The 12,349-nt window shown below is 72.0% G+C and overlaps 2 protein-coding genes across 2 annotated transcripts; one reads left to right on the top strand and one right to left on the bottom strand.

The window, feature by feature from the left end:
* Window positions 1–264: 264 nt before the first annotated feature.
* On the bottom strand, window positions 265–6,111 carry GDF11 (growth differentiation factor 11). The gene is made up of 3 exons (XM_084277349.1): window positions 5,667–6,111; window positions 1,291–1,664; window positions 265–834 (listed from the first exon to the last, which is right to left on the bottom strand). The coding sequence occupies exons 1-3, from the start codon at window positions 6,013–6,015 to the stop codon at window positions 454–456; spliced, it is 1,104 nt and encodes a 367-aa protein (XP_084133475.1). The 5' UTR covers window positions 6,016–6,111; the 3' UTR covers window positions 265–453.
* Window positions 6,112–7,466: 1,355 nt separating this feature from the next.
* Window positions 7,467–9,955, top strand: INPP1 (inositol polyphosphate-1-phosphatase). The gene is made up of 6 exons (XM_084277348.1): window positions 7,467–7,597; window positions 8,215–8,426; window positions 8,506–8,566; window positions 8,662–8,862; window positions 8,961–9,135; window positions 9,251–9,955. The coding sequence occupies exons 2-6, from the start codon at window positions 8,223–8,225 to the stop codon at window positions 9,741–9,743; spliced, it is 1,134 nt and encodes a 377-aa protein (XP_084133474.1). The 5' UTR covers window positions 7,467–7,597; window positions 8,215–8,222; the 3' UTR covers window positions 9,744–9,955.
* The last annotated feature ends 2,394 nt before the right edge of the window (window positions 9,956–12,349 follow it).

Raw genomic sequence — 12,349 nt, 5'->3', positions numbered from 1 at the left:
CATCCCATCCGCCTCCTCCTCCTCCTCTTCCTCCTCCTCCTCCTCCTCCTCCTCTCCCTGTTGCCATTGTGCCGAGGCGGGAGAGCCGTGGGGTGAAGAGCGGTGCGGCCGCGGGCGCCGGCGGTGCTGGGGGGTCCCGGCTGCCCCTTCCCTTCTCCGTCCAGTTGCTTTATTGCACAATGCGTGTTGGAGCGCGGGCTCGGCGCAGCGTCCTCCGCGGGATTTCCTTCTCCCTCTCTCTCTTCCCCTGCCATCCCAAGGAATTCCCACGCTCGCTCTTTGTGTTCAAAACCAAAAAAAAACCAAAACTCAAAAAAAAAAAAACCAACCCCCCAAAAAAATCAAAAAGAGGCCAAAGTGAAAAGAGAACCCCAAAATCCAGAATCCAGCGGAAGGGAAGAGGAGTCTGTTGGTGGAGGGGGCGCGGGGCGGAGGGGCAGCACCAGCCGGGCTCTAAGAGCATCCGCATCTGTCAACCACCATGCCGGGGATCTTGCCGTAGATGATCTGCTGCTTGTCGTTGAAGTAGAGCATGTTGATGGGGGACATCTTGGTGGGGGTGCAGCAGGGCCCCGCCGAGCCCCGGGGGTTGGCCTGCTGCACCAGGTGGGTGTGGGGGTACTTCTGCATGAACATGTACTCGCACTGCCCCGAGCAGTAGTTGGCCTTGTACCTCTTGGGCGCGATAATCCAGTCCCAGCCGAAGGCCTCGAAGTCGACGGTCAGGGGGTAGCGGCAGCAGCGCGACTCCGTCGAGTGCTCGTCGCAGTCCAGCCCCAGGTTCCGCCGCGAGCGCTTGTTGTTCTCCAGCACCCGCAGCTCCATGAAGGGGTGCTGGGGGGGGACAGAGAATGGTGGGGGTGTGGAGGGGCATGCTGACCCTCCGACCCGCTGACCCACCGACCCGCTGACCCACCACCCCGTGGTCCCACACGGCCCCGCGCTGGCAGCCAGCAGCCCCACGAGGTGTCACCAGCCCCACCGAGCCGTGACCAGCCCCGTGCGGCTGTAACGGGTCCCACTGCCCCCCTAACTGGCCCTGCGGAGCTGCCATCAGCCCCACAGAGCTGTCACTGACCCCTCATGCTGTCACCAACCCCATGCCCATCCCCGTTGCCCCCCACCCCACCTCCCTTTGCCCTTCCCTGGGGATGGACGGGATCCCTGTGCCCATCTGAGCCCCGGGGCCACTGGCACACATGAGCTCCGCTCAGCACCAACCCCTCAGTGCCATGGGGGACCCCAGTCCCAGGGGGGATCCACACTCCCCAACCCACACCAGCCACCTACCAGCCCTTCTGCCCCGGGTCCCAGGGAGGTGACGGCCAAGTCGTTGCCGTTGGGGTCGAAGGCGTTGATCTCGATGCCCCAGTTGTTCTGCGGCTGCTTGAACCAGTTCTGCAGCACGTGCTTGAAGTCGATGCTCTGCCAGTGCCCGATGCGGGAGTTGAGGTCGATCTTCAGCGAGCGGATGCGGATGTGGCGGCTGCCTTCCTCCGTCACCGGCTTCAGGCGGAGGATCTGCAGGTAGACGGTGGAGGTGTGCTGCACCGGCCGCAGGTACACCCACAGCTGCGCCTTCACCACCTTGGTGAACATGATCTTGGGGCTGAAGTTGAAGAAGCAGCAATGGGGGTTGCCCTCGATCTGCACCACCGGGTCCGCTGCGGGAGGAAGGAGGTGTCAGGGATGGACCCGGGACCCCCCCCCATCCCATCCCATCCCATCCCATCCCATCCCATCCCATCCCATCCCATCCCAACACACACAGCCACCCCCCTCCTCCTCCTCCTCCTCCTCCTCCTCCTCCTCCTCCTCCTCCTCCTCCTCCTCCATGGGATGCGGGGTCGGGCGAGCTCCTCCTTGGTCGTTAGGAGTTGAAGGTCGGGTCAGAGGCCACCCCGGGGGTCACGGCCCCTCCACTTGCAATAAGGTCCCCGGTTGCCCCCTGACCCCGTATCACCGGGGAGCCGTGATGCCCGGGGGGGCTGCAGGGACCCAGCCCCCCTGAGCGGGGCCGGGCTGAGCAGGGTGGGGGGTTCCTGCCCGGCAGCACCTGCTCCGGTTCCCGACACATCCCGGTGTCAGAGCTGGGAACACACAGGGTCCCAGAGCCCCGGGGATGCGGCAAAGCCCCGGGGAGCATCAGTGGCACCACGCCGGGTACCACCGGCCCCCCCACCAGTGGTCTGGGGTGTGGGGAGGGGGGGGAACTGCATCTCAGAGGGCATCCATCTCCCACCCCCCATCTCCCACCCTCCCTGGGCTTGTTCTCAGAGCAACTCCCCCCCACCTCAGCAGAGCAGCCAGAGGTGCTGCCTAGGGTGCCACAACGAGCAGCCACCACAGGAACAGGGACCCCCACCCCACTGCCATGCCCACCCTGAGCATCCCTTGCATCCAGGGTGGGGGGGGGACACACACACTCCCCATCCTGTCTCCCCCAGCCCTACAGCAGCAGCACCCCGTCCTCAGCCGGCCCCACACCAGCCCTCCCTGCTCAGCAAACATCTGTGTCAAATTGAGCTGGGAATTTCCCCCCCCCTCCCCCCCTCCTCCTCGCCCCCCAGCGCAGCCCCCTCCCCCTGCCACGCACCGGTCAGGTTTAATAGCACCCAGCTGCAGCGCGGGGCCATTTGCTGCGCGCGAGGCCTCCCCGAACACATGGGGGTCACGACACCGGCCGCAGCCCCGCGGATGCCATCCAGCCCCCCCGCCGCGCCGCACATAAACCAAAGTGACAGGGGGGCTGGGGGAGTGGGGGGGGGGGGGGCCCAGGGCCGCCCAAACCCCTCCCAGCAATTTGCTGCGCACAAGCCCCCGATTAAACCTGCGCTCCCCTGGGACCTGCTCTGAGTGTTCCCCCCCCACCCCACCCCACCCCCCTTCAATTCTCCCTGGCCCTTCAAAGCCATCCTGCCCCCCCCCCCCCCAACCCCAGCTCCCAACGGGGGGTACACCGTGTCCCCCAGCCCCCTTGGCGTGGGCTTTACCACCCTTCGCCAGTGGGACGTCGGGGCGGGTGGGCACCCTGAGGGTGATGCTGCTGCGGTGATTCTGCTCCCACCCTGCCCGGGGGGGCCCCGGTGGTCTTGGGGGGCTGCGGCGCTGGTTGGGCGCTGGGCAGCCAGCTCTGGGGAGGGGCTGGTGGGCTCGTTGCAGGTGGGAGATGCCAGAGCTGGGGCACAGCCCTAAAAACTGCCACTGGAACCACCCACCGCGGCACTGGGACCCGGGGACACCCGGGGGGACACCCGGGGGGACACCCTGGGGGGGCATCAGAGGGGCAGCGGGAACTCTGTGGCCCCCGGGGTTCGGAGTGGGGGGGTCCGGGGTGCCGGGGGTCTGAGCAGGGGGCTGTGCCACGCCGGCTGCTCCTGGCACGGGGCTGCTGCGCGGTGCCAGGATGCTCGTCCCGTCGCTGTGGCAACGGGGGATAAAGGTTACCGGGACATCGGTCACAGCTGAGTATGTGCCGGGAGGGGGGCGGCCCCCAGCACCCCCCTCCGCTCTTTGTTCCCACCGGGGCCCGATTTGGGGCTCCCACCTCTGCCCCGTTAACCCCTCGCCTGCTGCAGGGGAGCAGAGACACCCCCCCCCAAGCCCCCACCCCCCAGGCCTGGGGACCCCCCGGACCAGCCAAGTGCCCTGCGCAGTGTCCCCCGTGTCCTCACTCCCACCAGCGTCCCACTGACCTTGAGCAGCTCCAGCCCCCGTGGGGTGGGGTGTGCCCCCCCCCACACCCCCCACCCCTCGCCCATGCCCAGCCCGGCCCCCACCCCCTGTCCCCAGTCCCCCCTCGCCCCTCATTAAGCTCCCTCCATCCCGCAGGTCGTGGGGGTCACGGGTAGCCCCTAAATGGGTTTAGGACCCAATTAACCTTCCCAGGTTCCTTCTGCAGTTAAAAAGGGGGGTTGGGGGGTGCTGGGGGTGGTGACTTGGGATTAACCGGGGGCGGGGGGGGTGTCACTGGGGGGGAACCCGAGACCTTTATGGCTCTGCTGCCTATAAAGCCCTTTCCCTCCTTCTGTTCAGGAACCATAAAACCCCACTCAATTGCCACGGGGGGGGCGGGGGGGGGCCCAAAATCATAATAATAACGGAGCAGCCAGGGCTGGGGCAGGACGGACCCCGCGGCGCATCCGGCTGCGGGGCCGGGGCGGTGGGACCCCCAGAGCTGGGACCACGCGGGGCCTGGCCGGGAGGAGGGGCAGCCCTCTGGTATTTATTTTGGGGGCCCCCCGAGCTGTTAAGGGGCGGGGGGGAGGGGGCGGGGGGCGGGGGGGGGGGGCCGGGGCAGGGAGGAAAACCCCAGCGTGTTGTCAATTTTATGGGTAATAAAATTTCAAAGCCGCCCGAGTCTATTAATGCCTGGGAAGGAAATTCGGCGGGGGGCTGGGGGGGGCGGGGGGCAGCGCCTCACACTTCCCTCCCTTCCGCTCGCCCTTCGCACCCAACCCCCCCACCCACCCCCCACCCCTCAGCCCCGCTCCCCTGGGGGTCTCACAGCACCCCACACACACACAGACTTCGGGGGTCCCACAGGCTCATCCTGTGGTGGGAGCAGGTGGAGCCGGGACTCTGCGTTGGCACCGGGGGAAACTGAGGCACGCAGAGCGCGGGGTGCAGCCCCCCCCCCCAGAGACACAGCCACTCGCCAGACAGACAGACGGACGGACGGACAGAGCCCCTGTGCCCTGTCCCCTCCCTGCCAGGGACCCCCCGGCAGCCCCCCGCTGCAGCGGGCACAGGCAGGCCCAGGGCATGTCCCCAGCACGCCCCGGTGTCACCCTGCCGTCACCCTGCCACGTGCCACCGCAGGAGCCGAGCGCTGGCACCCGCTGCCCAGTGGGGCCCTGGGGACCAGGAGGTCACTGTGCTCTCTGCCCCGTGCCCCCAGTCCAGTCCCAGTGCCATGTCCCAGTACCCAGTGCCATGTCCTAGTCCCAGCTCACAGTCCCCAGTGCTGGGTCCCAGTACCAAGTGGCATGTCCCAGTACCAGGTCTCAGTCCCCAGTGCCAGGTCCCAGTACCAAGTACCAGGTCCCAGCACCAGTGCTGGTGCTCCAGCTGGTGCCAGTTCCAGGTCCCAGTACCTCCTGCCACCACTCAGTCCCACAACCCACTGGTGCCAGTGCCTGGTCCTAGTCCCAGGTGCTGAGTCCCAGTCCAAGGTCCCAGTTCCCAGTCCTGGATCCCAGTACTAGGTCCCAGTCCCCAGTCCCGGGTCCCAGTCCCTGCTACCAGGTCCCAGCACCCCATGACCGTCCCCAGTCCTGTCTCCCTGCTCCCGGTGCCCGTGCCGGCTGCCGGCCGGGCTGTCCCGTCCCGGTGCCCCCGAGAGGGGCTGCGCATCCCCCCGGCGCTCGCACCAAGTCACCCGGACCGGGGGAGGGGGGGAGGAGAGCGGCGGGGGTCTGCGGAGCGGGGGGGATCCCAAAGGATGCCGGGGGGAGGACCGGGGGCTGCGGGGGGTGGGGTGGGGGGGACGCCGGGACAACCGCGCGGAACGAGAGGAACCGGGGAGGGGCCGGGGGGTGGGGGGGAAAGACCCCGCGGTGGGGAAGGGGTAAGAGGCGGGGGGGCGGAGGGGGGGGGCAGCGGGTGGGGGGAGTCCGCCGGCGAAGTTTGCGGCGGCGGCGGGGCGGAACAAAGGCGGCACTGACTTTCCTGGGCCATGCTGATGACGGTCTCGGTGGTGGCGTGGTACTCGTCCTCCTCCAGGTACTCGTCGTGCTGCAGCGAGTCCCCCTGGAAGTCGTGGAGGTCGAGGAGCTGCTGGAGCGGCGGGGCCTTGGGCAGCAGCTGCTTCACCACCTCCCGGGTGATGTTGGGCGCTTCCTTCAGCCGCAGCTTGCTCAGGATCTGCGACTTGATGCTCTCCAGCCGCAGCTCCTTGCTGTGCCGCCGCCAGAGACACACGGGGCAGGCGGGCTCGGCGGCGGGGGGCTGCGCTTCCACCGACCCCCCCGCCGCCGCCACCAGAGCCAGGAGGCAGAGCAGTACCGGGGCCATACCGGGAAAGCGTCCCCGCCGGGCCGCCCCCCCCCCCGCTTCCACCGCAACGCGCAAGGGGCGCGGAACGGGGGGAAGGCGGTAGCGGTGGCGGGGGCGGGGAAGCGGGGGGCGGTGAGGGACCGGGGGGGGCGGAGGGGGGGGGGGGGGGGAAAGAAAAAAGCGGCGGTAGCGGCGGCCCCGGGGTTTTATACCCCAAGAGAAGTGTGTCGTCAGCGGCCTTGATTGGCTGCGGGCGCACAAAAGAGGTTCTGGCAGGGGCTTGTCACCAGCCGCCGCCGGCCCCCCGAGCACCGGGAACGGCCCCGCCGCCGCCGCGCGCTGCCCGGTTCGGCCCGGAACCCCCCCCGGCCCCGGGCGCGGCGGGACCCAACTCCCCGGCGCCCGCCCGGCCCCGCCGCACTTGCCGGGAGTTGGGTCCCGCCGCGCAGCCCCCCGCAGAGCGGGGATGCGCGTCCCGGTCGCTCCATCCCCCGGAGCCCTCCCGGGACGCCTCCGTGTCAGACGCCTCCTCCCGCCCCCCCCCCCCCCCTTCCTCCCATCCCGCCCCCGCCCCGGTCCACGCACCCTCCCCGGTGCCCGTCCCCTCCCGGGCCGTGTCCTCAACCGTCCCGTTCTCCCTCCCCCCGCCCCCCCCCCCCCGCTCCCGGTTCCCGTCCCCTCCGGTCCGTGTCCTCAACCGCCCCCGGACCCCCCCCTGCGCGACCCCCCCCGCTCCGTGCCGGACCCCCCGCCGTCCCCATCAGAACCATGGAGAGGGCAAGAGGGATGCGCGGCCGCGCCCGCGGCACCGGGGCTGCACCGGCACCGCTCCGGGCACGGCTCCCGGTCCGGCGGGGGGGGCGGCGGGGGGGTCAGGCTGTGAAGGAGCCCCGGGGACGGAGAGGGGGGGGAGCGGGGGACGGACGGACACACGGAGACGGACAGGTGTCCCGGTGCGGCGGGGGAGGGTCCGGGGCTGAGGAGGGGCAGCGGTGCCGTTACCCCCGGTTCGTGGCGGGCGCATCCCTCCGGGACGCCCCCCGGCGCCGCTCCGGAGCGGGAGCGTGCACACGGGAGCCGGTAAAACCGGAGAGAAGCGCAGCGCCGGGACGAGAGCACCACCGCGCGGCACGGGCCGGCACCGGCCCACCGGGAACCGGGGCGGGGGGGGGTCGGGGGGTCCCGGGAAGGGGCCCTGGGGAGGAGCGAGGGGGTGCGGGGGGAGATGCGTGCGGCGCCGCACGGACCCCGCCGTTTCCTCCCCTCCGGGTCCCGGGGCCGGGGGTTCCCCACGGCGACGGCATCACCGCACGCCGGTGTCACCGCGGAAGCCGCGGGGACGAGAAGCGGAAGCGGGAGGCGGCGCTCGGAGCCCCGGCACCGGGTTGTCGTGTCGTGTCCCCGCCCCGTCCCCGCACCGCCGGCCCGCGGGTACCCCCCATCCCTCCCCTCGACACCCCCCCCCCACCAAAACCCGCACGCCGGGATCCCCCCGCACACGGGCGGCGGGGCCGAGGGGGTTAAGGCGGCCCCGTGACGCGTCCCGCCCCGCCCCGCCCCGCGGGCCGCCCCGCAGGAGCTGTCAGCGGCCCCGGCCCCGGTAACGGCTGCGGGGCGCGGGAGGCGGGAGGGGGTGGGGGGGGTGCGGGGGGGCAGGCGGGTCCCGCGGGTCACCGGGAACCCCCCCGGAAGCGTCACGGGCGGGGTGGGGACCCCTCCCCGTGGGAAGGGGGGACGGACACGGGGGGCTGGTGGGGTGCGGGGGGGGCGGCCCGGGGCTGGCGCCGGCCCCGCTTGGCGCGTCCCGGGGTGGGGGGTGGGGGGGTCAGGGGGGGCTGCCGGGGGGCTGCGCGGCTCCATTTCTCCGGGGCACGGGGGGAGCGGGGGGGGGGGTGTCCCTGCAAAGCCCTGGCTGCTTCCTCCTCCAGGCGGGACGGTGCCCACCCCCCCCTCCCCAGGGGGGGCCGCAGCCCCACATCTTCACCCACACATCAACCTCCCCATCCACGTCCACGTCCACGTCCCCACCTCCGGGCTGCGGCCTCTGGCAGCCGGGGCGGGGTAATTACGGGCGGGTCCCCACCCTGGGTCAGGATGCGGCCCCGAGCGCTGCCCACACCCCCCGTGACGGACACACCACCCGGGGCCGGGGCTGTGGGGACGCACTGGGAGCCGGGTGGGTGTTTGGCCGCCCCCTGAGTGCCACGTCCCCCCCAGCTCCGGCCATGGCGGGGCTGCTGCAGGCCGTGGTGGGGGCTGCGGAGAAGGCGGCGCACATCGCCCGGCTGTGCCGGCAAGAGGAGCCCCTCTTCCAGCTGCTGGTGGCCGAGAAGACGGGGGCCGACAGGAACAGGAGGTTCCTGCAGGATTTCAAGACGCTGGCGGATGTCCTCATCCAGGAGGTCATCAAGCACGACCTGGGGAAGGAGGTATGGGGGGGGTGTGGGGTGTCCTCGTGGTGCCCCCCCGTCCCGCTGTGCCGCCGCTGAGCTGCCCTGTGCCCCCCAGTTCCCCGCGCTGCAGGGTCACATCCACGGTGAGGAGTCCAACGAGTTCAGGAACGCGCAGGGTAAGTGCTGGGGGAGCAGCGGGGGTGAGCCCCCCCACCCCACCCCCCCACACACACCCCGGGGGCCGTGGGGGCTGAGGCCGGGCTGCCGGCAGGGGACACGGTGTCCGTGAGGGTCTGCGCCACGCCGGGAGAGACCGCGGCCCTGCTGCTCTCCGTGCTGGAGCCTGAGCGGGCGGCTGCCGAGCTGCTGGCGGCTGCTGTGCACCGGGACGTGGCGCTGGCGGATGCGGAGCTGGCCGGCGTGGCGCTCAGCATCCCCCCCCAGGACCTGGCCATCTGGATAGACCCCATTGGTGAGGAGGTGCTGGGAGAGGGAGGGCTGGGGGATCCCCCCCTCCCCAAAACACCCCCACCCGTGGCTGAGCCCTGGCGCACTCGGTGCACCCCACAGACTCCACCAACGAGTACATCGCTGGGCGTGAGGACGTGGCCCCCATCGACGGCATCGCCCCGGCGGGGCTGTGCTCGGCGCTGGTGCTCATCGGGGCCTACGACCGGCACACCGGCTGCCCCGTGCTGGGAGTCATCAACGAGCCCTTCTTCCGCCGGGACCCCCTGACCCACAGGTACCGGCACCGGGGGGAGTTCCCCTGGGGGGCACGGCCGGATCCTGGCATCCGGAGAGCTCAGGGGTCCCGGTGATGGACCCCCCCACCCAGCTCAGTGTCCCCATCCCCACAGGTGGCAGGGGAGGTACCACTGGGGCGTCGCATACGGGGACACGCGGCTCTGCTCGCTGAGCCCCCCCCCACCGCGCCCCACACCCTGCGTGGTGCTGAGCCGGGCAGAGGGGGGGCCGGTGCGGGCAGCCCTGGGCCCCCTCTGCGGGGACCGCCTGCGCTTCGCTGCCGGTGCCGGCTACAAGATGCTGTGTGTCATCCTGGGGCTGGCGGACGCCTACGTCCTCTCCGAGGGCAGCACCTTCGCCTGGGACGCCTGCGCCCCCCACGCCATCCTGCGAGCCCTGGGTGGGGGCACAGTGGCCCTGGCAGAGGCCCTGCGGGCACGGCGGGTGGGGGACACCGGACCCCCACCCGAACTGGTCTACAACCGCCCGGCAGAGGAGGCGACGGGGGTCGAGCGCTGGGCGAACCGGGGCGGCCTCGTGGCCTACGTGCACCCCCAGCACCTGGAGTCCGTGCTGGCTGCGCTGGCCACTGTGCCGGGGCTCTGAGCCCACGGTGGCCGGGACCCCAAGGTGATGGGTATGGGGTGGCCAGGACCCTGGGGTGATGGGTATGGGGTGGCTGGGACCCTGCAGTGATGGGTGTGGGGTGGTTGGGACCCCATGGTGATGGGTATGGGGTGGTTGGGATCTCATGGTGATGGGTATAGGATGGCAGGGACCCCGTGGTGATGGGTGTGGGGTGGCTGGGACCCCATGGTGATGGGTGTGGGGTGGCTGGGACCCCGGGGTGATGGGTGTGGGGTGGGGGCACAGGGTGGCAGGGACCAAGGACAGCCGGGACCGTGGGGTGCAGGTCCCGGGGGCAGCCCCAGGGGTGCAGAACCGGGAGGAAGCTCTGGGTCCCGGGACCCCCAGACACGACCCCTCCTGCTCCCCCGCCGGCGGCTCCGGCACCATTAAAGCGCCCGTGGCCCCGTGTCCGTCCGTCCGTCCGTGCTGTCCCGGGCGCGGTGTGGGGAGGGACGGGACGGGACCCGCGTGGGGCGGGCCCGGGGCGGGGCCGGGCCCGGGGCGGGCCGGGGTTGCCTGTTGACTCGCCCCGGCCCCATCACATGATCGCGGAGCGCACGGTGCGGGCGGCGGAGCCGGTACCGGGGAGCGGCCGGGCCGGGGGAGCGGCGGGGGCGGCGGTCCCGGGGCCGGGTGGGGGGCGCACCGGGAGCGCGCCTGGGGCGCCGGGGCTCGGGTACCGGGAGTGGAACGGGAGCCCGGGCGGTGGGAAGGGGGCAGGGGGGAAGCGGGACCGGGACCGGGAGCGGGGCGGGGAGCGGGAGCGGAGCGGCGGGGCTCGGGACCGGGACCGGGACCGGGACCGGGAGCGGGCGCGGTGCCGGGTCCCGGAGCTGAGGCGGCGGCTCCCGCAGGACGGGCCATGGCGGTCGAGGGCGGGATGAAGTGCGTGAAGTTCCTGGTTTTCATCTTCAACTTCATCTTCTGGGTGAGTGGGGGGCCGGGGCCGGGAGAACCGGGCGGACGGGCCCCTTCCTGCCGTGCCCCCCCCCGGGGCCAGCCCGCCCCGGCCCTGTGGCAGGCAGCAGCCCCCGCCCCGGGTTGCCCCCCCCTCTGACGTCAGCTTCCCCCCTCCCCCCCCCCCCCCCGTACAACCCCTTCGAGACCCTTCACTCCCCGCGGGCCCCGAGTGGGGCAGCGCCCGGGAGACGCCTGGCACGGGCAGCCGCGCGCTGCCGTCAGTAGGTTCCAGGGGTAACGGGGCTGGCACATCTCCCCCCTTGGCCGCGGGAAGCCGAATCTCCGGACCGGGGGTGGGAACCCCACGCGTGACCGCACCCCCCCCACCCCGCGCCCCGCAGCCCCTTGGCTGCCCCGGGGCAGGACGCGGCTTTGGGGAAGTTGGGGTGAAGAAAGAAGCGCGAGGTCCAACGGCCTCAGTGGGGTGCGGGGGGGGCGGACATGGGGGTGGGGGGGACACGGGGACGGGTTCCTTCCCCGCCGTCATCCCGTGTGTGTTCCCGTGTCCCCCCCTCCCCCCGCGGGGAATGACTCGTCCCGGTCCCCACCCTGATCCTGCCGGGCTGAGTCACCCCTCGAGGGCCGGGGGCGGGGGGGCTCGGGCCGCCTGCCAGCCGGGGGGGGGGGACACACACATGACGGGGACACCGGCGCCAGTCACCCCCCCCGCCCCCGCCACGAGTGTTTGTGCAGCGGGGGCCGGGCCGCGCTCTTCCCCCACGCCCGGCGAGTAAACAGCGCGGGCGGCCCCGGGGGGGGGGGCTGCTGCCACGGGGAAACTGAGGCCGGGGGGGGACACCCGAGGACGGGGCGGGATGGACCCGGTGCTGCCCCCCCGCCTGGCCTGGCTGCCGGGTGGTCCCACCCCCCCCCCCGGGTCGTCCCGCCGTGTCCCGTCACCCCCCCCCCCGTGGCATCCCCGTCCGCCCGTGTTCCCCCCCCGGGGCCTCTCGCCACGGCCGGAAAGGCCGGAGTCACTTCCCGGACTTCCCGGCGTTCCTGCGGCCGCCAGCCCGGCCCCCCCCCTCCTTCCCCACCCCCCCCAGCAGGGAACGGCCGGGGTGGGGCAGGACCGGGGTCCCCTCCCCCCGCCCCGCCCCCGGAATAGCGCTGGAGGGGCTGTGCTGGGCCGGGGGGGGCGGGGGGCAGAGATTCCCCCCCAGGATACCCCGGGAAAGGGGTCCCCAGTTTGGGGACAACCCCAGAACTGCTCAGGCACCCCTGGGAAAGGAGGATGCTGAGTGGGGGGCAAACACCACCCTGTGTGTGTGTGTCTTGGGGAAGGGGTGACCCCAACCCCAACCCCCCCGTGTGTCTCAGGGGGTCCCCCAACTCCAGCTGCCCCCCCCCTGCATTGTGTGTGAGTCTCGGGAGTCCCAACCTCCAACCCCCCCCGTGTGTCTCAAGGGGTCCCCCAACCTCACTCTGTGTTTTTCAGGGGGGGTCCCAGCCCAAGCTCCCCCCCCATGTGTGTCTTGGGGGGTCCCTCCCACCCCCAACCCCCCCATATGTGTGTGTGTTGGGGGGTGCCAGCCCCGGGGGGTGCTGGCTGTGCCCCATGGCCCCCTGTCCCCCCAGGTCTGCGGCGTGGCCCTCATCGCCATCGGCATCTACACCCAGGT

This window comes from Gallinula chloropus, assembly GCF_964237585.1.
Source record: "Gallinula chloropus genome assembly, chromosome: 31".
Lineage (NCBI taxonomy): Eukaryota > Metazoa > Chordata > Aves > Gruiformes > Rallidae > Gallinula > Gallinula chloropus.
The sequence above is the reverse complement of the archived record's forward strand: the minus strand, read 5'-3'. Positions and strand labels throughout refer to the sequence as shown.